Genomic DNA, 26,250 nt, shown 5'->3' on the forward strand with positions numbered 1-26,250 from the left:
TTAAATGTAATTACTGCTGAGTTATTTCAGTTATTATTATAAGTCTGTATTTTCTCACCCTCATGTTTTTTCAAGCCTGTACGCTTCTATTTTTATATTCAAATGTATAAATGGTGAATAAAAGCGTTACACCAAGTTTGACATTGATACCGACACGTAATTGGTTTTCGCATAATATGTAACGTTATCTGAATACGACACACCCGTTTGAATTTGAAGGACAGAAAATTATATTTTTGAGCGTTGCAAAAATGACAAAGACTTTGTCAAATTTCAGTTATTTTTTCACACAAAACTGTTGTATGAATTTAAAATACTTGCAACGAGTCATTTGGACCACTTTTGGATTTATTTTTTGTTGGTGTTAAAATCAGTCAGGTTTGGAAAGATATGAGGGTGAGTATATGACAAAATGTTCATTCCAGGGTAAACTATTTTTTTTAAGACCGAAAAGGGTGATTTCTATAACAAACAGTGCACAAAATTATATACACTAAACAAACAGACACCAAAAATGAGCTGCAACGGACCCTTTTCACACTTCTGGATTTCTCAGAAGCAGAAGTCGAACTTCTATAGTAATGAATGGAAATACAAGAAAATGATAGCATTCAAATTGCGGTCACTCCCTCTGCCTCACACAGCACTATTTACTATTTTTGTAATTTAATGCTAAAAGTAGGCTATAGTGTTATAAATGTATATAAAAAAAAAAAAAAAAAAAAATTAATATATATTTTAAAATCACAGTCTGTGAAAAGGGTCCATTGTACAACAGTAAAAAGAAGTATAGTTAGCCAAGGAGTTGGTAGACAGAGAGGAGATGAAGAAAGGTTAAAAAAAATTGGATAACACAGCAAGTGGACCCAAAAGACAGAAAATGGAGGAAACAGGCATGCAGCAGACAGCAAATTTGCATGGAAATGTTTATTCAATTAAACAAATGTACAACACAGCACAGAGTAATAAAAGTCCTCAACTTAAAAAAAAAAAAAAAAAAAGATCCAAGCAGGCACAAAAAGGCATCAAGAAAATCACCAGGCAAAAAAGGCATAAAAGATGAACAAAGTAATCATAACACACGCAAGAAAATAGTTAAAATGCAAAGAATAAATAAAAACAAATGGCATTTTACAGGGTAAGGAGAGAAAGTTAGTCACATCTGGCAAATCAGATGCTACAGGAACCCCAGTGAGCCGTCCTGAACACACTCATCAATGTCATCCGTCCGTCACGTTAGATGTCAATATGTCATTCAGGGTTAAGCTGGTTTATTCATGTGCAAATAATACAGCCCAGTTAATAAAGCAAGCAAATCCCTTCATCCACTTAAAACTGGGCAGTGAAAGAGAAAGACTTGTATACTGGCAGAGGACTTTCCTTCATTATAATGTTATCACAGTGTGCAAAATCACCTGCCTTCCTCACATTAAAGAGAATTTTATAAAACCAGTCCATAAACCCTCTTAAAAGGCTTTCTTTTTTGGTGTCATCCAGTGTTTAGAGTAATTCAGATAGGGACATTCACTTCAATTCACTTCATGCTCTCCATATTTACAGTCTATGACTCCCAATGACATTTAAATTATCTTTAGAATGTCTAGTGGCATCATTTCAGACAGAGATACGGATTGTAAATCTGTCCCAGTGGGATCCTAAACTGCTCAATCCTCCTCCTCAAGATCTACTTCACTGCAGAGTTTTGTTGAAACTCTATTTGAATCATTTTAACAATGTCTTCCCAAAAGTGTGATTGAGCATTCTCCTGTCCCAGTTTTCAAACCATATAGCCATTCCAGTTGCTATTCAAGTGCATGGTCATGATGTACTGTTCGCCTACCCATTGTTGAGTCCGTAGTGGGAAGGTTTTGGATTTTGGAAAGGGGAGGTTTGGTCTGAAAATAGGGATGGAAGTGGTGATAGTTACCCAGGATTTTTGGGTTCGTTTTCTCGTAAGCCTCCTCCTTTGAGCTTGCGGACCAGTTTCTCACTGCTGCGTCGGATAGAGGCCCGCAGTTTACTAAAGGAACCGCTGCGCTTCAACGAGCCCGAGCCGTCCTGCCAACAGAGACGCTGCAGCGTTAAAACCACAGACGTATTTACATACTGCACATTAGTGAAAGAGGGCACTGACACAAGCTCATCCTCAAACACACTCAAGCACGACGATCACTTACCTGGATCTGGAAATATAGTCCTCAGTTATGTGGTTTAAAATGGATAGTTCAGCCGAAATAGAAAATTCTGTTATAAATTACTCACCCTCATGCCATTCCAAGTCATTTAGTTATATGACAAACAATATAAAGCAATCATGTCCATTCATATGTTTACCGTTATGTCTTTATAAACTTTTTAAAACTTTGAGCGTACAATGGATGGACAAAAATTATGAGAATATTAAAAACATCCTCATTTATGTCCTAAAGATGAACAAATGTCTTTTTCAGTTTGGACTGATATAAGGGTGAGCAAATTTCACGACAATTTTCATTTTTGGGTGAACTAACCTTATAAAGTAACTTACAAAAATATCACCATATTTGAATTATATAACCTTTCATTGCAAATAAGATTATATTTGCTGGTCAGGACAAATTCAAAAGCCAAACACATTTAACATGTCGTTCCAAAACCATAAGACTTTCATTCATTATATTAACAGATTTCTCTCCCTTCATTAACAGCCAAAGCAAGTACCAATTTGATGCTTCAAAACGTTCATAAAAAGATCGTAAAACTAATCCATATGAATTGAGCGGTTTCGTCCTAATTTTCTGAAGAGACTCGATTGCTTTATATGATGAACAAATTTGTTTTAGGTATTTAGGAAACTCAAGCATGTTCGCTTGACGTACAAGAACCAATGAGGTTCATTCTCGTTACGCAGCACGTTTGAGTTTCCGCAAGAACCAATGAGGTTCATTCTCGTTACGCAGCACGTTTGAGTTTCCGCAAGAACCAATGAGGTTCATTCTCGTTACGCAGCACGTTTGAGTTTCCGCAAGAACCAATGAGGTTCGTTCTCACGCATCAAGCAGGTTCGGTTGAGCTTCTGTTTATGTCCACTGATCTATGTTTTAAGTGTGAATAAAAGCCTAAATTCAATCTGTTCATCATATAAAGCGATCGAGTCTCTTCAGACAATTTGGACTAAACCGCTCAATTCACATGGATTCGTTTTATGATCTCTTTATGAACTTTTTGAAGTGTCAGAGTGGTAGTTACGTGTCAATGGTCTTCAAGATATTAAAAATATCTTCAATTGTGTTCTGAAAATGAAAGTCTTGCGGGTTTGGAACGACATGAGGTCATTTTGGGTGAACTAACTCTTTAAACTAAACTTTCCATTTCTAAATCTCTTAATTTTGGCTTAAACATGACCACAGTTATTTTTTTGTTATTTTCATCTTTAGAAAGAAAAGAGTATATTGTATAAATAATTATCACGCTCTACTCCCAAAACATATTTACTTCTATTTCTTAATGACTCTCCATTACTTTTTCCAGTTATTCATGAGTGCTGGATAAGAATGATTAAACATTATGAAATAATAATTATAGAACTGTATACAGACTGCACTCACAAAACAGCAATTTCTAGCTAATGAAACATTGCTGAGCATTACTAGTAAGATCACTATAGAAATTAAAAAAATTCCTTTAAGTTCCCAGGTTTGAAATCTTCGCATGAACTTATGAACCCTGTAATATTCTGTAGGTCCCGATACAGTTCGTCCTCCGATCTTTACCACAGTCTGCTCTGCTGCAGTCTCTTCTGCTGCGACCCCTCACCTTTGACCCCCTGAACCTGGCTATTCATCCAGGGGCTTGGAAAAGCGACGAGGGGGTGATGGAGGTGGAAGGGGGAGGAGGAGAGGTTTGAAGAAGATGCAACACTGAGCCAGAAAAATCATGACCATCACCTCCATTTAAAAGACAAGCAGTTACAGCAATCAGCTCACACACACACCAACATCAGGTTTAAACATTTCACCGGAAAAACACACAAATGCTTTCAAAAACAGATAAAGAGAAGGAGAACACAAGCAGAGGCTGTGGTCAGCAAAGTCAGTTTTATTTAGTTATGAAAGACACAAGATGCAGCAACACACCAGAGAACATGTTAGTAGAAGAAAGAAAACAAGAGCATCAGATTCTACACACATGCTTCTATTCGTCCCATCTAATCCTTCTCATCTACCCATCTCCCTTTTCTAGTGTTCTACTATATACAATGGTCTCTGAATAATGAACAATATGAAATGGTTTGAAAAAGTGTGTGGAAAACAAGATTTGCTGGTCTATACAAATGCTGAACAACACAACCATGCCACATTAATGCACTGTACAAGAAGTGTGAGAGAGAGATAGCATTACAGGGCTCGCTTTCGGACACAGCAGATCAAAGTTCAAATGGCTCCCAGCACTACAAGACATTGAGGGGAACCAATGAGAAACAAGAGAACCGAGTGTCACAGGCCTTGCAGCTTAAATCAATGTTAGTGTCAATACGAGAGAAGCTCTATTTACAGCATTTCTGGCATAATGGGGATTAGAACGTACAATTTTGACTCATCCCTCTGTTTATTCATTTATTTGAATATATTATTTTGTTATATAATTTTAAGGAAATAAGAGGGGTCTTTAAGATTTCATTTTGCTTTTTATTTTGCACTGCCCTGAATAAGCTATTCCACATAAGAAATGTTTCCATATATTTCACAAGACAAAATAATAGCTAAATAAAAAGTAAAAAAAAAAATAATATATTATAAATTACATATATAAATATGGTTTCAAAAGTATGACCACGTCCAAAGTTCTACACAGTTATACTGAATCAAATTGAATTTATTTTAAACTTTCAGGAAGCTTGACAAATTACTGTCATTATAAGTATGATCTTTTTATTAAAATTTGAGGAATGAGATTAAGTTTTTTAATATTAACATTATGCCAAAAATGCTTTTGTGTATAACTTATTAATGAACACAGAATATTGTTTTTATGGAGGATGTATGTCAAATGTACAGCATAGACATTAATTAGAGTTGGTTTTAATTTGTCAAATCAATTAATCGAACAAAAGTTTGTTTATATATACACACATATTATATAAACAAACTTGTATGTAATAGGCCAGCCCTATATTAAATATGATTTCTACTCTAAGGTCTCTTTACACAGCTCTTTCATACAGACTTTTAAAAGAGTGCAAGTCATGGACTATTTTTGACAGATATGGTCACTATGAACAAAAATTCCCTTTGTGTTCAATGGAGAAAATAACAGCAAATAGATTCAGAGGGTGAGTAAATAATGACAGAATTTTCCTTCTTGAGTGAACTACTGCTTAAACACCAAAGCAGTTGTATTAAGACGAAAATTCCAATCAGTGTTAAAAAGGGAAAGGAAAATGGAGGATAGTCCCTTGGACTATTTGAGCAGGAAACCGAGTCTTTACTAAGAGAGAGATTTATACAGCAGGAGACTCTGAGATGGAGCTCTAAAGGAAGTTAATTAGAGACACAGACATAGTGGCAGCTTACATTCCAGATGAACAGACAAACAGTTAAAGAGATTGACGGACAAGAAGAGACCTCTCTACAGACATATTACAGACTGACAGATTATTATAGCGCTGCAAGATAGAAGAGAGACTTAGTTCAGCTTTGACAAGAAGGAAAGGCCAAGGAACTTGGCCAGGTCGGGTCTGCTTTAGCCCACTTATGCCCACAGGAGGAGGAGGAGGAGAAGGAAAGGTGCCGTTCGGAGAGAGGAGACGAAAAACATCAAAGCTGGAGAGGGGGGGTGAGGAGGGCATCCATCATGCAGAAGGTAAGTTCAACAACCACAACAAGGCACCTGGAGTTACACCTGCCAACCACACGAGAAAGAAAGAGAGAGAGAGAGCAATGCAAGAGGAGGAAGAATAAGTACACAAGGAGAAGAGAGAGGTTATAGAGAAAGAGGAACAGAGACAAAATGTTATATTATTAGGGAGACTAAAATTGAAAGTGCAGACAATGAAAAGAGACAGATGAAAAAGCAAGAGATATAGAAAGTGAAACACAAAATGTTAAATGGCAGTAAGGCCTGAAACATACTGTACACAAGCAAATGCTCAAATTGTGCCAGTGTAACCCCTCCGGTTCTACTCGTCCCAGTTCTACTCGCTGCCCTCCGTTACACTGACCCCCCTAAAGCACACTCACATTCGGGTCACGGCACCAATGTAACCCCTCGGGTTCTACTTGCACCGCTCCGAGCAGGATTCAAATTGGCATTTCCTGCATGGTAGGCAGGAGCGCTAACAAGGACGCTAAAGACCGCAGCATCTAGCATCAGTTGCTAGTGCGCCTCTTGAGGCCAGGGGAGTGAGGTTAACTTGCACTCGCTGGCCTCCATTACGCCAGTACACACTTCTCTTCTCTCTGCATTCTCAGAGATGCCACAAGGTGCGCTATAGCATTAGAGCAAACTTTTTCTCTTTCAGGTCAGCTGCTGTTCATGGTGAAGTAACATTTTGAGTAGAATCTTTGTGAGGAGAGTTTAATATGAGCGAATATTTCTCAAAAAACGACAAGGAATGTCCAAAATTTAGCAGTTCGAACATAGTTCTCCAGGAATTAGTCTTAAAGGGGTCCTGTTGTGATCACATACAGGTTCATAATTTGTTTATGGGGTCTTCCAGAAACACGTTTACATCATAGTCAAAAAACACCTTTGCAAGCACGACTTGGGCTGGAATGATAAAAACAGCGGCTCTTGGACATGACGACAACACACTACTGATGCAACTCAACCAGGCCTCGTCCTTTTTTTTTTTTGTATGCCTTGGGTGGGAATTATGTAAATGAGGATTATTGTGATATATATGTTCCCGTAGGAAAACTCAAAGCTACAATCAAGGGCATTTCAGGGAGTTCAGAAACAGTGCCAGTATAGCCAGTCTTTTTTTTTTTACTTCTGGTGATTGCATTTAAATTTTCAAAAATCATAAAAGTTTTGTTCATTTATGAAGATTGTCTTGATGGACAATGTGTAAGAATCATACACTTTGGTTTCGCCACAGAGCATATTTTTAGCAATAATCCAAAAGCCAATGGAAAAATATCCTATTGGCTTTTTGTCGAGGGAACAAGGGTGATGCTAATTTCTGATTCGAACAAAGTTTACAAGGTACCAGGTTGATGAATACGCTTTTGAGGATCAAATCATCAGTGTATTTGCCAGGTTTTTGGCACTGGTCTATATTCAAATGTCATTACAATCACAAAAACATGACCTGCATTTGCAATTTTCTGCATATGTGTTAAGTCAAGAGGGAACATGTAAATGGATTGCGGTAATAATATACTCCTCAGAAGAACAACAGCAACTCACAGGGGCATAAACAAAAGCAAATGAAATCTGGAACAAAACAAAGAACACAAATATTGTGCCACTGTGATCACACATGGGATCATGTGCTTGTTTTGTGTAAAATGGCTGACTGAAATAAATTCAGCATAGTCTTGTTTAAAGGCCAAAGCCACAGGCACTTTTCCATGACTCTATTCCTACAACCCTGAGCAAGGTCTAAAAATGGCACACTATCAACCCTGAGGTCCTATTGATTTGTGCAAGCTTATACATTCTGGACCTCAGATTTGACTGGGAGACGGCTATGAATAGATGAGGACAATAACACAAAATGGACTAGCAAGAGGTAGAAAGCAAGAGGATACTTTAAGTGTGCAAACAAATACACATTCACAAATAGGATTAGAGCATGCATTCAATGAGACAAATCAGAAAAACACAACAGGAGTACAGAACACACAGCCCACGCCAACATGTACGTGAATGTAAGACCTTGCTGATTTTATGCTACGTGAGTGCCTGTATGTGTAAGAAAAACAAATGCATGTTTGAGAAAGATTTACAATATAACAATATAAAGTACTGAGCCGTGTGAGCGAGAGAAAGAGACAAGGACATATAAGCAAGAAAGACAGGGAAGGGAAATTCAGGTGAATGAGATCACAGCCAAACCAGCTTGATGAATCTGATAGGAGCCTCCCACAATCTGAATTGGGGGGTGGGTTCTCGCCATGGGGGATGCTGATTGGTTGTCTTGGAGCTATGGTTACTGTTGCTACGGCAGCATAAAAGTTGTGACTCAGAATTGCAGAGAGACTACAGCAGAGGTGTGATGATCAAAACAGCAGCTACGAAACATCTGCCTTACAGAAGAGAAGCATTCATATTCATCTAATGCTAAGCTACAGAGAGGAAGTTAATGAACGAATGATTTCTGTTTAGATTAATGATGATTTGGATCATTCATTAAACTTGTGGAACATTTTTAAACAATTCATTGTGTCTGGCACGCAAGAAATTCTGTTAATTCAAGGATTGAGTGTGTTTAAAAGACAAGCTGTGATTTAAACTGCAAATGCATGAGATTTATTTCAATAATGCAACCCACCTGCTTAGCAATTTTTTTAGAAACCGCAGGTATATCAATAATTAAAGTTTTTACTCTTGTTTAAAGACATATTTTTCTTTTATATACATATATTTTATAAAATACAATAAAAGACGAAAATGATTAACTTGCATAAATGAAACGGTATCAAACATTAATACTCTTGAATATATCAAATGTGTATGAATACACTACCACTTAAATGTCTTGACAACTCTTATAAAAATAATAATAATTATAATTAGAGTAATATTAATACTCGAATATATTACATTTAATACTATTATTAAAATAATTGTATAAAATTGAATCATAATCATTATTATTGCTATTATTATATAAAATAACATTATTATAATTAAAATCTAAATGCATCTACAACTTCAAGCATTTCAGTATGACTAAATCAACATTATTTTTAAATTTTTTTTTATAAATCATACAGAAATTCAGTCAAGCGAGTCCAAACGTTTGACTGGTAGTGTATTATGTATAAAGAATGTGTACTAAATATAAACTACGTAAAAAAACTACCTCTGCAGTCAATGAATATAATTTGAGTTAATTCATGGTTGAAAGGGTTAATAGGGTTTCAAGTCAGGCCACTATAAAGCACTACAGGCAAATAAATTTGACACTCAATCAGCATGAGGAATATGATTACAACGATGTATGGAGTCAGAAAGTATAAAGAGTAACTCCAATCCAACACTATTGGAGCCCCAGAACAGGCCTGCAAACTCCACACGCTGCTCTTTGAGAGCCGTAATGCTGAACTGACTGAGGTTACTTTCATACTTTTGATTCTGAACTCAATACAAGCCACTGTAATAATATAATTAGCTTTATCTGATTTCAGGTTTGATCTGCTTCCAGTGATTCATGTTCCTGTCTAAAACAAAGTTTGATCAATGCACTGGCACACATCCAAATGCATTTTTCTTCATGTGATTAATTCTGGATGTGAGGTGGGGTGGATGCATGTGGGAATTATTGTGTCTTGTCAGGTCAGAATTACATCACTATCCTCTCACTGAATATTTATGCCTGCCAGGACTCAGAGACCTGTGAGATATTGTAGTGTGTGTGTGGGCCTGGGCGGTGTGTACTGTACTTACCCCGTTCCACTCCACGCTCATACTCACTTCCTCTCCTCCGTCAGGGCCGCTTTCGTACTTCACCGTGTCAGAGGTCAGGCTCTCACGGCTCCGCTGCTTCTCTCGTACTTCAGGGTCTCCCAGCACCTCGGCCACACGCTGCTTATGTGCCGTGTCCAGACCCTGCAGGAAGACAGACAACACAAAATAAACAAATATGGTCTGATCAAACCAATCATATTTTTATCAGCTTTGACCTACAACCTATCTGCCCATTTACAGAAATTTATAGTGACTTTGTATTCTAGAAAAACTTATAATATGGTTGTTTTTGGAATGTATAAACATTCTTAATTATAATTATCTTATATATTTCGCACATTTTGTTTTTATTTACTTATTTAGATATTTTATAATAAATTATGAAAAAATATATATATATATAAAAAAAATTAATTATATTTTATTTTATATACACATATATATGTATGTATGTATGTATATATATGTATGTATATATATGTATGTACGTACAGTATATATATATATATGTACGTATATATGTATGTACGTATGTATGTATGTATGTATGTATGCACGCACGCACGCACGCATATATATACATATACATATATATATATATACACACACACACATATAATTTTAAAATATAACATTATATATTAAATAATATTAAATAAAATACTTTATATACACACCCACACACAATATATTATATATTAATATAACAGATTTGATACGCACTTGCACTGTGATTCATCTCAAATCTGACGACACATACACATTTATAATATGGTTTGTTGAAAATATCCGCGTAAAACAGACAGGCAGAGTTAGGTTAATGTATGTTTCAGTCGATGGATACGCATTGTGGCTTTTCACAAACTTTGTTCAATGCGAGTGCCGTATGCTCTAATATGACCACGCTAAACCTTTATAAGACCTTAATAAAAACCTACTGAACCCTAAGTGGCAGCTGGCCCATTTGTATTTCACCAACAGACCACACACACACACACACACACACACACACACACCTGTTTTCTGGAGCGCAAAGCCGCCTCCTCCAGGGTCTCTGCAGCCTCAAACTTGCCCTGTCTCTTGTAGAGAGCGCCAAGATTCTTCAGTGTGGTCGTCACAGTGGGGCTGCAGGCGGCAGAAGTCAGACAGGAAAACATTTCATTGTGATGCTGCAGAAGTAAGACTGTAAAATCTTGATGCTAAGCAAATTGTGTATACTTGTATCAATGCATGCAGCAGATGAGGGGATATCTGACCTGTCTACTTTACAGGCCTTGTACCAGCCACCATACTCTCCAAACGGAGAGCCATCCTTCTGCTTGCCCTGAAACACAGAAAGCGTTTAGAAACAAGCTCTCAAAAACACTGAAAGTACCATCTGGACAGTGCTGATATTAAACATTAAAACACACTGTAGTATAAACATTACTCTCGTCCTGTGACCCTTGACCTGTTCTCACCTTGCTCTGTTCTTCTCTCTCCTCTGCATGCATCCAGATGGGTTTATTTTCATCTGCAGGGGGAAACAAAGGACATAGAAACAACATCACTTTAAGCCCAAACACACAGACACACACACACATGCCTAGCTATTAAGTTCAATATAATGAGTGATGGTGTTTCTAGTGCCTGAGGTGACTAGTGTGCTCACTGACAGAAACAGTGGGAGCTTTTAGCTTACAAATGAGCTCTTGGTTAGAGCTTCACAATTAATCAACATGTCTTCCTGCCAATGTGTGTGTGTGTGTGTGTGTGTGTGTGTGTGTGTGTGTGTGTGTGTGTGTGTGTGTGTGTGTGTGTGAGAAAGAGCACGTAAGAGAAGGAAAGAAGATGCATAAACCACCAAGACTAGTCTTACAAGTTAGTCATCAAATTTTTTTCTTTAAGACTGCTTATAACTTTTTACATAAAAAGTCAGTTACATAAAAACGTAGATTGGCCTAATTTGATACCAAAAAGTAAGGCTAACTGCCCCTTGACTAACTGCTAGTGGGTCATACTAGTTCTTTAGACACTGTCTTAACATGATGGCTGTTTATGCAACTGGCCCCAGAACTAGAGTAACAAAAAGGAGTTTGAAAGTGTGTGTGCATAAGTGACTCCAAACATGTGCAACTATTAGGACTGGAGGTTGTAAATATTATCGTGATATTTTTAAGACACTGACATTAATCAATAAATCTCACAGCAAAACAAATACCAATATTTACATACATTTCTAATTAAAATATTTGAATACATACTACTGTTCATAAGTTTGAGGTTCAGTAAGAAATTATGCATTAAATTGATCAAAAGTGACAGTAAAAAACATTTATAATCTTACAAAATATTTGTCAAATAAATCTGCCAATTATTGCCATTTTCACAAAGAGGATTCATTTTATATCACCAGCAAAATCATAACAAATATATAATGAATAAATAACATATCCTTCAGCCCTAAGGAGCATGTTAAGCTTCACTTTGATTTCTGCAAAACTCCAGTGTGGTAAGCTGTGTCGCTGCGGCTGACTGTATAAAACATGCTTAGAAAGTTTGTGAGGTTTATTTTTAAGTAGAATAGTGTCGAGCACATTTTAATATTCCATAGAGAACAATGCAAAAAGATATTCAAAAAAATGCTTGGGTCAGGAAAAAGCACACATACCATCTACAGAGCCAAATTCTCTCTCATGGGCTCTGGTCAGGATCTCCTTATATAGAGTCTCGGCCTGCTTAAATTTTCCCTGTTTCAGGTAGCATGAAGCCTGAGAAAGAGAGAGAAATGGGTCAGTAACAGGGATATACTTATTTGTATCAATTTTCTAGATTACATTTGACCAAGTATATTTACTGACTTGTGCTTGATTGAAGCTGGATCAATAATTGTCTGATAAATATCAATGGCTGATACACAGTACATCTTATCATAGCTGCCATAAACCCTAAACAACGTCTGCTAAATGCCCTAAAGGCACATTGTGATGGAAAAAATATATTTCAATCTTTTTGCGCTAACTCGCTAAAGTTTTGCAATCCCCTGAGAAACTTTGCGTTTTCGCAAAACTTTCGCATTCCCAAGAGAAATTTTGTGTTCCCTCTCAAAACTAGGGCTACCCCCTAATAGTCAACTAAAGGCTAGTCGACCAACATTTATATTAGTCGGTTAGTCGCAAGAAAAAAAAAACTTCACAGGAAGTGGCAAAGTAATGGCAAAGAAAACGCAAAAGCACTGACATAATTTTTCCTCCCATCTCATATTTTTTTCCTTCACCATGTCCCTTTGGGGGCTCCGTAGCTTAAAGATGTTTCAGTCTGAGCACGACTATTTACTGTAAAAGCTTCTTCCATTACACTGAAAGCAGAATGAGCCATATCTCATGTGTATAATTTGCTGAGACGACAGAAATCCTGCAGTATAAACACTCCAGACACTACACCATATGGATACATTTCTTGTTAATGTTAATTAAAAAGAATGACCAGACAGAAGATCATTTCAAAATGAATCAGTGTTATTCTAATGGGATATTCGATTGCAAAGTTAATCCATTATTTATCTATGACAAATGTTATCTGGACGTTTTGTTTATCTCTAAACATGCTCAGAAATGCATAACTCCACAAATGGAGGTCTGTTTGCTAGTTAAATGAATGGGGAGTGTAAATTGTGAGTGTGTTTGTACCAGGTTGTTTTTGGTCTTGGCCACATTGGGGTCGTCAGGGCCCAGTTTGGTCTGGTAGATCTCCAGGGCTCTCTGGTAGTAGTACTCCACCTCTTCATACTTGCCTTGGTTCTGACACAGCAAGGCCAGATTATTCAGCTGCTTAGCAACATCAGGGTGGTCCTTCCCCAGCACCTGACACACAAACACAAACATAGCCCATGTTATTCAGCTGCCTTATCTGTGTCACTCTGATTGTAGTAGTATACAACCACCTACAGAGAGGGGATGACCTGGTTATTCATCCTAATGCTTACTATGGTGGCTGTGGGAACGGTCCCAATTACCAGTTAAAATAGCCCCTCTTAAGAGCCGTTTACACAGAACACATTAGGGGATTTCACACCGGGTAGTTCTAGGAACTTAAGTTCTAGGAACTAGCCACCAGGGTGGTTCCCCAAAAACTAATGGTTCCCTTAGGAGCGTTTTCCTGGTTTCATTCACACCGCCAATAGGAACTCTGAAGTGACTTAAGCCGCGGTTGTTGTTGTTGTGGCTTTTATTTTGACGGTGCGGCTAACCATTATTTTGACGGCACTGAGAATATATGAGCCTGAGCATATAGTGCTCGCATTCTCCGCGTTCATTAGTTTATGATTGGTCTAACAGTCCTGTCTAATACGTTATTAGATAGACAGTACATGAAAAGGTATTAGCTTATGCCATGTGGTTGATGTCTAGTGTTGCTAGCTGAACAGAAATACAATAATGTTTCGCTTGGTCACCTCAAAGTTGCGTTAGATTTTCTCCTTAGCGTAAAGGTTAAGAGACCCATCTATCACTGTTTTCAACTTCAAAAATTGCAAGTTCTAGAAATGCATTTTTTAAAGTTTAACTTCTTTTAACTGGAGTGCTTTTAGAATGCAGTGTCAGACACGAGATTCTGCAAAAGATGTGAGACACGAGCGCAATGGTCAAACACATTTACAAAGAAAAACAATGGAAATGCAGGGCAGTGAAATGCAAAAACATATTCTGTGTGAACAGACCCTTTTTAAAGCTTGCAAATTTTTTTCCACTTCCACTTTTTCCCCAATGCTCTGTGTCTCACGTTTTTGCATTCCACTGTGCTCCTTTTACATTGTTATTCTATGCGAGCATGATGGATGTGTTTGAACGTCGGCACGACAACAGATTTTCGACCGTAAATTAACGCCTCGCTCTATTTCTGATGTGCTTCAAGCACTCACGCAACTTTTGACACAAAGGACAAATGAGTTTGCAACGTTTGCTTTGTCGCCTCTAGACAGCCCTCAGATTCACCAGTACAATTGTGGGTAATTAAGAGAAACCACAGTGTCAAAATATTAACTTCAGACAGTGTGGAGCTGAACAAGTTAAGACGCCACTTAGAGACTTCACATCACGAAGACAAAGAGAAGCCAGTTAGAGTTGAGAAGTTGTAGTACTGTATTAATTATAATGTTTCAAATAAATACAAGCAAGGTCATGTCTGAGAGTGTCTTAATATGGGGGCTTGAAAATATTTTTCTCTACAAAAAAAAGGGGGCCCGGCAGAAAAAGTTTAGGAACCAGAGATTTGCATATTGCATGCAAATGACCTGAACCAGTCTGAAAAACAACACTTTTTTTTGTGTGTGTGTGTGTGTGTGTGTGATTTGAGCAAAAGCAGCATTTATGATACTAATGTCATTAGATTTTACTGCTGATTTGGGACTTATTGGGGCAGTTGTGACCTAAGAATCGGACTTGTTACCCAAAGGTCGCGGGTTCAAGACTCAATACCATCAGGAAACGACTGAGGTGACATTGAGCAAGGCACCTAACCCCCAATTGCTCACCAGGCACCACAACAAAAAAGAAAGCCCAATGCTATGGGTGTGTGTGTACACAGTTTGCAGTGTGTGTGTGTTTTCACTACTCACTGCTCCTAAAGTGTGTTCACTATCTTGGATGGGTTAAATGCAGAGGACAAATTCCAAATATGGGTTACCATACTTGGCCTTCACTTCACTTTCACCTGATTTGAAATATGTTTGAAATTAAATTATTCCTGATTTAATTCTAAGCTGTCTCCATCTCTGTTTATAAAACACATGCCTTAAGGAGGATTTTATTTATTAATTATAATAAGCATCTCTGCTGATCTCTCTACCTCTCTGTTGTTGTTCGGCTCATGTTGAGAGATATTGACTGTTCACAGTGAAGGGCTCTGTGACCAATGTGATTCAATGTTTTTTGAAGTTGAAAGAAAACCTTTGCCAACTGGTTCACTGCTTGTTCCCTCGAGATTTTCCTATGGGGTTTTATAATGGGGTTTTTCAATTTATGAGTAAAATAAAGACTGTGGTAAACATAACTCAACAATACTTTGAAGTTTTGTTCTACAACATACACTCCACACACTCACATCACATCCCAATCTGTCTCATCTAGTTACTTATTAAAAACGTACATTTTCAAAAATGAACTTAACTGATTCAAAATTCACGCTTTCACTATGGGTTTGTGTAATTTTGGGTTTGTTGTAGACCAAAACGACAAAGTATTGTCAAGTTATGTTTACCACAGGCTTTATTTTACACACAAATTGAAACCCCCATAGGAAAAATAGGCTGCATTCATTAGATCAAAAATACAGTAAAAACAGTAATATTGTGAAATGTTATAACAAGTATTTTGCAGATGAATTTGCAGCAACATTACTCCAGTCTTCAGTGTCACATGATCCTTCAGAAATCATTCTAATATGCTGATTTGCTGCTCAAGAAACATTTCTTATTATCATCAGTGTTGAAAACAGTTGCACTGCTTTTTTGTGGAAACCATGATACATTTTTTTCAGGATTCTTTGATGAATAGAAAGTTCAAAAGAAAAGCATTTATTAGGAATGGAATTCTTTTATTATAAATGTTTACTGTCACTTTTGATCAATTTAATGCATCCTTGCTGATTAAAAGCATTTGTTTCTTTGAACGGCAGTGTAAGATTTTGGTCATGCCGCAATAGAAAGGAAAATATGAAATGTCTGCAGAAGTTAAGCGATGAGATTTTGAATTCAGCAGGTTGTCTAAGCTATTTCTCTCAGCTCTGCATGTGTGAGACGCAGCACTCTGAGTAAGACTCTCAAGACTTGCAGTAAGAGCTTTATCACACAGGCTTAGAAGAACTCTCTCCATAAAGAGATCAAAATAAATCTGTGACGCAGCGGGAGGGAATGGGAATAGAGTGTCTAAGAAGCACAACATTTTCATCAGTACCGAAGGTGTGCGGCTGCTGCAGGTGTTATTTTTGGATAAGGGGAAAAGAAAAAAGTGTGCACAAAGAGCTATGGAAAAGCAATACCACAATAAAACTCGTAGAAAATAGTAAGTCCTAAATGATGAACTGAAATCGCAAATTCTTTTTAATAGGCAAGATAAAAAACGTATTAATGTCCTGATGTATTGTAAGATCTCTAAAAAAAAGAGGCATGAGTGTGAAATGACTTGAAAAGGTTTAGCCTTTAAAAAAAAAAGGAGGAATGTTGAAGTAGCAGTAGAATAGTATTAAACCCCATGAAAAGAAATAGGGTTTCAGAAGATGTCTCAAAAATGTTTCAAGAGTCTTTTCACATCTCTCCCGAGAGCTTCCAAGAATGGATGCTTTATTTTTAAGTCTTTGAAACACACAGTGATAAATTGAGGAGAGAGAGAGAGAGAGAGAAAGGTGAATGTGAGTTATGTTTTGAGATGCAAAACCGGTAGGGAAAGATTCAAGATTACATTCATTACGAAGTCATACAAGATTCATTCATTTGACCTCTGACCCACCTTCTCTCTGATTTCCAGTGCTCTTTTACACAGAGGTTCTGCTTCCTTGTACTTCCCTCGTTTGCCATAAAGAACGGCCAGGTTGTTCAGAGTGGCAGCCACCTGCATACACAGGAAAACAAACACATATATTTACATACACAGATACATTTCGAAATCGTTCAACGATTCAACCAATCAATGATTCTGAATTGGTGCAATCATTTATATACAATTAGTCATGTCATCTTACGAAAAATGATTACTTGCTTGAAATCAGGTCAAATTTTCCAAGTGTGGGTAGACTAACACGCATACACCCTGTGCATTGTGACAGATGAGTTCTGATCAACCTTTGATTAAGATACTTCAGTGCATACATGTGTGACAGACGGCAAGAGTGACAAGAAAAAGAAAAAGGGCAAATTTATATTTTTGGCCTTGTGACGATATTAGATATTTGTATTATATTCAAATCTCTAGATTTACATATTTATTGTGAAATTGTTTTTAAAAAGTGTTGCTTTTTTATCAGAGGAACCCTTACTTAATAAAACAGCCATTGTAACCAAATACTAGATTCAAACTGTTTAATAAAAGCACTAAAACAAAGTAAAAAATAAATTAAATATCCAGGGCATGTTTTTTCATCAATGTTTATAGTTTATATAATCAAAATATTGCATATGAGATATATATATATATATATATATATATATATATATATATATTAGGGCTGTCAAACGATTAATCGCTATTAATCGCATCCAAAATAAAAGTTTGTGTTTACATAATTTATGTCTGTGTACGGAGTATAATTATTTTCTATATATAAATACACACACATGCATATATATATATTTAAGAAAATGTGTTATTTATATATAAAATATTTATATATAATATAAATTATATATAATATAAATATATATACACAGTATATACATGCAAATATTTCTTAAATATATACATGCATGTGTGTGTATTTATATATAGAAAATAATTATACACCGTACACACACATGTATTATGTAAAAACAAACTTTTATTTTGGATGCGATTAATCGCGATTAATCGTTTGACAGCCCTAATATATATATATATATATATATATGCAGACATTTTTGAGTGATGATGCAAACAAATAATAAATCCAGGTGTTTTATCTTTTTTTATTATAAATCTTTCTTAACTGAAATTAATTAACAGAAATGAACTAAATCAGTCAATTCTAATAGCAAGTTTAAATCATAGATGGCAGATATTTAAGTAATAAAATATCATTCTTAACACACTTGCAAGTTGTGAGACGAGGAAGGATTGTGAAACCAGTTGGAAAAGTGCATTAAAATCATTATGATATTCACATTGTTTAATTTCATATCGCCCAGAAAATCATCACAAATATATTGTGAATATTCAGTATATCATCCAGTTTTAGGAGACAGCCAGGTAGAAGATAAAGAATGAAACAGAAGACAGATCTATAAGAGGTGTTAAAGCATCTAACCTCTGCAGAGAATTGTGGGACGCTGGTCCTGATGAGAGGGCAAGACGTGAGCTTCACATGACAAACTCAAACTTCAGCAGTCTGTGCCGCTTATTTCAATACACACACACAATATAGTGGCACACAGCACAGACAGACCGTAATGTGGAGAGCAGACAGATGAGGACAGGACCGGTTCTTACCGCAGGGTGGTCTTTGCCTAGGGTCTTCTCTCTGATGGCCAATGCATCGTTAAGGAGGTTTGCTGCCTCTTTGTATTTATTCTGGTCCCTGGAGAGCAGAAAACAATTTCACATCAATCTATTGCGACTCGTTGTGCAACAAAGGACTGTTGCAAAGGTCTTTCTCACAAAAAGCTGTTTCCATGGCAACAGGGTGATGGCACAATAGCCTAATATCCCAACGGCTTGCGAGCCGGATATTACCATCGTTTACAACAAAAGCTATGGAGAAGGAGGTTCTCAGGCCGTTTGTTTAAAGCACTTGTTGATACCATACTGCGGTTTAAGATTAACATTAAAATGAGAGATTCACTAGGCAATTTTTCCACTTAAAGCACTGCTGCAAGAAGTATTTTAACATGAAACAAAACAAAACATGAATCACTTCTGAATGACACTTACACTAATGTTCAAAGGTGGGGTTTTTTTTACGTCTTATACTCACCAAGGCTCAATTTATTTGATTGAAAACACAGTAAAAACAGTAATATTGTGAAACATTACAATTTAAAATGTTTTCTATTTTAATATATTTTAAAATGTATTTATTTGTGTGATGCAAATAAACTGCTCAAGGAACATTTCTTATTATTAGCAATGTTAAAAACAGTTGTGCTGCTTAATATTTTTGTGGAAACCATGATGTATTTTTTCATGATTCTTTGATAAATACAAAATTCAAAAGCAGCAATTATTTGAAATAGATTAAATTAACGCATCCTTCCTGAATAAAAGTATGAATTTTTCAAAAAGAAAATACTGAGCCCAAACTTTGGAAAGGTAGTGTACACATAAATGAGCAGGACTTATGACCAACATGCTTAAAATTGTACATTAAAGTCTTTTGAGCAGACAGTAAACCAATACATATTTCAGAGCTAAAGTTCTCTGCTGACCTGTAAACGAGGGCGAGAATGTTCAGCATGGTGGCTACATCGGGATGATCGTGTCCAGATGTTTTCTCTAGATCCTCCAGAGCCTGTTTGCAGAGAGGAACGGCCACCTCGTACCTGCCCTGTGAGGCGTACTGGATCACCAGGTTGTGGAGGGTTCGGAGACGAGCGGGGATCTCGTAACCGCCCTGCTGCGCTGCTGCCACTGCACTGCTGTGAGGAGGCTGGACTGGGGAAAACAAAATCTTTATAAATATCTGCTGTCTATGGCTATGTTTCAATACCTAGTGAGCTGCCTACCTAGACAGCATTTGTAAGCATAACAGACCCAAAACTAATGGTGTGCCTCACAGTAGGTGGCAATATTAAAATGCTCACTGCCATTCACAAATCTTCTCCTGTGGCCTCATGGGATATTAAAGTGTCTATCAAATTCACACTCGAGAATCTTGGCAGAAGAAGTATGTCATCCAGGGACTTTTCGCCTACTGTTTTATTCGGACATACTACTCTTTTGCAGTACTGTTTTTCAAATACTATATAAAGTAGGGAAGTATTCGATTTCAGATGCAGTGATTGCATTATGGTATTTCCTTATGCACAAAGACCAAAACACTCAGTGAAAATGTAAAGCGGTAACACTATTTTACAGTGTCCTTGTTAAATATGTACTTACTGTACTAATAACGATAAATTGTGCATAATTACATGCAACTAACCCTAAACCAAACCCAAATCCTAAAACGAACCCTATAGTAAGTACATATTGTTAATTAATTTTACTTGGTACTTAAATGTATGATAACACTGCAACAAGTACACCTTCAAATAAAGTGTAACCAAAATAGGTATGATTAAAATCTCACAAAAAAAAAAATAAAGGTCGCACTTAATATTAGGTGTCTTTAACTACAATGTACTTGCATCAAAAACAAATAATTGTAGGTAAAATATACTTATTGTCTTCGTGTTGTATTGCAACACACTTCTGCTGCTATTAAGGTGAGATACGGGTAAGATTAGAGAGAGGTTTAGTGGTATGGTTATATTGAATTTGAATATTTGAAGGATCCGCCAGTATTTCTGCTGTAGTTATGACAAAGCAGCTTGTTTTCAAACTATATTATTAACAGAAACTGGGAATGCTAATATTAAAATTAACCTTGATTCAGTTTAAAAAACTGTACATTGTACAATAAAAGCAATAGTTACTGAGCGGGAAAAAAGAAATGTGAATTCAGTTTAAATCTTGATTTTGTATATTTTTTGCATTTTAGAGTTAGATCATTGTAATATGTTAATAATAATAATTTTAAACTAATTAAAATGTATTTTTTTTATTTATTTTAAATAATACAATGAAATGAATCATTTATTTTTTTAAATTTTTATTAATAATTTAAATACTTCATACTAAAGTCATCTTGAGCCTCACCTTAAATTTACTAGACTATTGGAATCAGCATTGGATCTCATAAGTGGTCCTTAACCGATCAGTCACTTTTATGATTTAATATCAGAAGTTGCCAATGTAAATGGAAACAGACAGTTCACTAGGTTTTTCCTGGAACAAAGCCTATATGTTTGAGTTAAGATGGTCAATTATCAGAAGTCAACATGTGGCTTTCCCCTAAAAGTAGAAAAACATGAACCGAGACCCCAGAAAGCACTTCTTCCTAAGACTGTCACATTTAGGCACAAGATCTAAGAGAGCATGTTTTCTGATTAGAAACATGCCTCAGACTTAAAAGACCAAAACAAACTTTAAATTAGCCAACTCAAATAAACTAAGAATTAAATCAAAAACATGGCAGAGCAAAATGACAATGAAAGGATTACATCCCTACTACTTCAGGAATGAGGAGAAGAGATTAATGTGATCTTTCTTAGAGCAGATTAATGTCTGTCTCTTTGAAAAACCCTGCTGGATATCACTTGCTGTAGGGATGCATCACTGACGGTCAAACAGCCGTTCGGCATTCATGTGTCAGAATGAGGGCTAATCTGAGCACGGCAGTGTCAACCTGCGACATATGAGGCTTTAAACTCCTGTGAGCTGTTGCGCTCTCTGACACATGTCCCGGGCTGCCCTTTGATCCTCTTCCACAGTCAATGAAGCAATTATCATGCAGGACAACAGAGAAAGTGGAAGGGTGGAAAGAAAATGCAAGACGGGAAACCGTTCAGCAGAAAATACGGGAAGGAAGAACTGTGTTTCTTTTCTCTTCCCCCAACAATACACTGCTCCTTTTAAGTCTGCTCACTTTTTACATTTTTATTTAGCTAAAAAATACATTAGTGGTAAAAAAGTTTGATTCAGAAAGAGTAAGCAGAGCACGATTTTAATATTTTTGAGCTTGAAAGCAAATTATATGAAATTTTTGTATCATTATTTTCATATTCTGGTAGTACCATGGTAAAGTGATGGTATCAGATGGTAATACCACCCTACGGTAAAGTACATTGGGGTACAAAATACTGAGACCACAATGAAAATCTTGGAATTTAAACCTGGGAATAAATTGAAAATGTGTTTATACAAATATAAAAGATACAAAGATATATTAAGTATATATTACCGTTCAAATGTTTGAGGTCAGTAAAAAAACAATTAGACCTTTTATTAAGCAAAAGGAAATTAAATTAAATTATTAATATTATTCAGTAAAATAAATTAAAATAGAAAAGTTATTTAAAACTAATATTTCATATTATGTTGTTGTTTATTACAGTAAAAAAAAAAGTCTTACCAACCCCAAGCTTTCGAACGGTAGTGTAAATATTTATTTAAATGTATTTTAAATATATTGATTATATTTACTTATAAATATATTTATAATTATAATTTCTAGATCACATAAAATGTTATCAGATCTGTGACATAAAAAAAAAAAAATCCTAAAGAGTCCAAATTAGAAGTATTTCTACTAATGGCTTCTGACATTTACACCACAACTGTATACAATAAGCCTGAATTGTTCCCCCATTCTTATATCATGGTGTTTCTTCTCTGTGCCCTGTGTTTTGCCAGGTCAGAGGTCCAAAGCTGAGAGCTACTGGGGTACTTACTGCCAGGACCCGGTTCATCCTGCTCATCTGGGAAAAGATCATCCAGTGTCTCCCTACTGGAATCAGAGTCCTTATCATCCTGATGAGAGTGAGATGCAAAGAGGTGGAGAGAAGTCCAGAATGAGACCAAAGAAAGAATGACACTGAGATAAAGGCTCTGTGGTAAATAAGATCAAGTCTTACAGATGGGCTGAGGTCCTGGTCGTATTTCTTGAGTTGGTTCATGAACTCCAGATGTTTCTTCTCCTCCTCCAGCTGGGCCACGCTCTGCTCGCTCTTCTGCAGCCGCTGCTGGGTCCCTGCCAGCTCATCCCTCAGCCACTGGTTCTCCTGACACAGCCTCCGCACCTGGAGAACAGGAAAAAAATATGCTTTAGGGCATTTTCACTCTACAGCTTTTAAACTAATTTGTTGGAGCGAATAGCACCATTGACAGCAGCCCTGTTTCAGGGAGTATTTTCTCCTTTATTTTCCCCATAGTCATTGAACTATTTTTTTTACATTTTATGATATTTCTTTAGCCTGGCAAGCCAGACCTACATCAAGATGTTAGGTCTGGCAACTCACCATTGGCACGGCTCAATCCGAGGGGCGGGATAAATGGTTGTTCTCAAAATCCCTCTGCACGCAATAGGATAGCGCTACAACCAATCAGAGCAACGAAGACGGCTAGTTGGTATATTAAACTTTTGCCGTATCCAGTTGGCAAAACTACGAACACATCTTCCTTTTTTAAAAATTACTTAAGTGCTGTTCTTTGCTCTTTTCTCAAAGAAAAGCTTAACTCCAAGTTCTCCAGAGTCGCGGCCAAAGCCGATTCGAAAGACCGCTGTTCGCCAGCAGCAGCCGCCATTCTTTGTTTTCAAGTAGCAGGGAACCGTCGCAACTCTGTCGTCATTATGTTAAGCCCGCCCCGCCTACTCTATACGCAATGTGATTTGCCTGACCTGAGTTTGGTTTTTCCAGCTCGAAAGTCAACGGAGAGTTGCTAGACTACCCTGGCTGCAAAATAAATTCTGCTGCCGCTAGGGAGCGTCTAGATCTCTAGGCTAATATTTCTTAGTAATTGTGTGTAATTTAGCTATTAAAATTCAATTCAACAATTAAACCATTTTTCAAAAATTGGATTAAAATCACATTGGCTTGTTGATGTTTGCTTCATGAACCTGACCATGTGCACTCCACTGATTTGTTCTTTAGATATACACAAGTGCCATTATGTGTGTGGGGCAAAACCATGAGTCAAAATGTAAAGTGAACCATGCTTCCAATTTTTTGCCATCTTCTCTTCCTGAATGGCTATCCTACTGAAGTGGTAAACTGTTGTTAGTATAAACAAACTACAATTTGGAGCAAAATAATACAATGTAAAATATATCAAATGGGAGTAGGGGGATGGAATTAAATTTAAGATTTGGACTTTGCAATCAAATCAAGTCTGTATACCTATCCGCCAATGAACCTGAGAGCAGAGTTAAATTTTTTATGTGGTGTATGTACCTGTGCTCGAAGCTTCTGTTTCTCAGCCTCCACTGCACTCAGGTGCCCTGACAGAGCCATCATCACCTGCGCCGATCGATAAAAAAAAGAAAGAGAGAAGCCATGGTGTTACAATGGTTACAAGCAAATTAATTTTATCGCCATTTTATCCCACTTTGGAAGCATTTCCACACTGCACCTGTGCCTCACTAAGGCCCAGCTCCAGCATTTCCATGGAGCGTTGAATCATGGCTGTCTTCTCCTCAACAGCACGACCCTCCTGGCTCTGTTTGAGGCAGCGCAAGGTCCCCATCAGCCCCTCCAGGATGGCCTGATGTTCTGCACGGAGCGCCTCCAGCCCCTGCATGACTTCTCGTGTCCGACATAGCAGCTCGTCCTGGGTCAGCTTATCGTCGGGGTCCCCCTGCCCCTCCGTCTCCTTCACACACACCACGCTCGACATGTCCTCACGCATCCTACACAGAGATACACAATACAATATGAGAACAGGAGCCTGGAAAGATTTCCTGTTAAGGGCAGGGACAAGAGCCTGGGACATTTTACGTTGCTGTCAGGGCTTGACAATAAGGACTGCCTGATGGCCCGGGGTCTCCGCAAACGTTGCTCGGGACAGTTGACGGTATTGTCACTTGCCAGATCGGGCCAGTGCTGCATCACGATAGTTTATAATTTGCGCGTGTTTTTAAAGGAATAGTTCACCCAAAAATGAAAATTCTGTCATAATTTACTCTCCCTCAAGTTGTTCCAAACCTGTATAACTTTCTTTCTCTATATTTTAAAGAAAGTTGGTAACCAAACGACTGATGGACCCCATTGACTTCCATAGTAGGAAAAAAAAATACTATGGATGTCAATGGGGACCAGCAACTGTTTAGTTACCAACCTTCTTTAAAATATCTTCTTTTGTGTTTAGCAGAAGAAAGGAAATCATACAGGTTTGGAACAACTTGAGGGAGAGTAAATGATGACAAAATTTTCATTTTTGGGTGAACTATCCCTTTAAGTCTTGCCAGTTTAAATATTCAACAGCGCACACAAAACTTCTCACACTATTGAATTGCGCTCTCTCTTTAACATCTTCTTGCGCTTGAACGGACATATTCACACAAAATCAGGTTAAAAAAATGCCGGTCTCGGCGAGTATCCTACATAGTCTGTTATATCTTAAGTGAATATAAATAGTTGAGAAATAAAACGCATATGTGACAGTATATTGGATCCCTGCAGCTCTTTAAGTGACAGCAGCCTAATATTACTTATGATTACTCATTTTCTCTAACTGAAAATTACTGTTAAACTTACCTGAAAACACAAAAGCAGTGTTTATATGATTTGTTTGTTCTATTGTATTTGTGCTATTGATTATAATTTGATTATTTGTTCTCACTTCATTACTGATACTCGTCTTTAAAGTCCCCATGAACCGGAAGTTGCAAACGACTTTTCTCCAGTGTTGTGACGTATTTCTGTTGTGATGGAATATTGAACAGAGGGCAGGGTTTTACTTTAGTGCTCTTCCTCTCCATCTCTACTCATAGCAGACTAACGGTTTGAGGGGAGTGGTTAAGTGTTTTCAACCCAAGCCATCAAACTAACGTCATCAGAAAAGGAACGCCATTCGAGACCGGAAGTAACTTTTCAGATTTTGATTAAAGATTACCACGGCAAACAATTTTTTTCTGTGTATTAACTTGCACTGATTAATTGTTCACCACAAGACTAGTAATATGCGCTAACAAAGTAAATATGGTCAATTTGATTTCATGTCGACTTTAACAATATTTGAAATTTATAAGGAGTTAGGCTAGTTGTTTTTTGGTGTCACAACCTTATCATGGTTAAGGGTAAAAAAAACTAAACCAAAAACTAGGCCTATTTTATTTATTTATGACTTTTTTTGGTGGGGCCAGTGAAAATTTTGGCAGGGCTCAAGACTCAATCAGGCCACTAGAAAAAATCCTTAGCGCTGAGTCTGATTATGC

The 26,250-nt window shown here is 37.0% G+C and overlaps 1 protein-coding gene across 4 annotated transcripts in view; it reads right to left on the reverse strand.

Annotated features, from left to right (window-relative positions):
- Nucleotides 1-26,250, reverse strand: part of klc1a (kinesin light chain 1a) — a 40,788-nt gene that overhangs the window by 4,558 nt on the left and 9,980 nt on the right. For 2 of the 4 annotated variants that reach the window (XM_081351733.1, XM_081351735.1), the window contains exons 2-15: nt 24,447-24,723; nt 24,269-24,334; nt 22,952-23,116; nt 22,769-22,847; nt 19,703-19,928; nt 18,768-18,855; nt 17,097-17,198; nt 13,284-13,457; nt 12,266-12,365; nt 11,076-11,128; nt 10,872-10,939; nt 10,632-10,740; nt 9,595-9,756; nt 1,928-2,058 (exon numbers count right to left, since the gene is read on the reverse strand). In XM_081351733.1, coding sequence (XP_081207859.1) covers nt 1,928-2,058; nt 9,595-9,756; nt 10,632-10,740; nt 10,872-10,939; nt 11,076-11,128; nt 12,266-12,365; nt 13,284-13,457; nt 17,097-17,198; nt 18,768-18,855; nt 19,703-19,928; nt 22,769-22,847; nt 22,952-23,116; nt 24,269-24,334; nt 24,447-24,722 — 1,799 coding nt within the window. In that variant the 5' untranslated portion in view covers nt 24,723. The remainder of the gene's footprint in view (nt 1-1,927; nt 2,059-9,594; nt 9,757-10,631; nt 10,741-10,871; nt 10,940-11,075; nt 11,129-12,265; nt 12,366-13,283; nt 13,458-17,096; nt 17,199-18,767; nt 18,856-19,702; nt 19,929-22,768; nt 22,848-22,951; nt 23,117-24,268; nt 24,335-24,446; nt 24,724-26,250) is intronic. The other 2 variants (XM_081351736.1, XM_081351734.1) reach the window with 1 other exon arrangement.

The sequence above is a fragment of the Scardinius erythrophthalmus genome (genome assembly GCF_964197995.2).
Source record: "Scardinius erythrophthalmus genome assembly, chromosome: 21".
NCBI lineage: Eukaryota > Metazoa > Chordata > Actinopteri > Cypriniformes > Leuciscidae > Scardinius > Scardinius erythrophthalmus.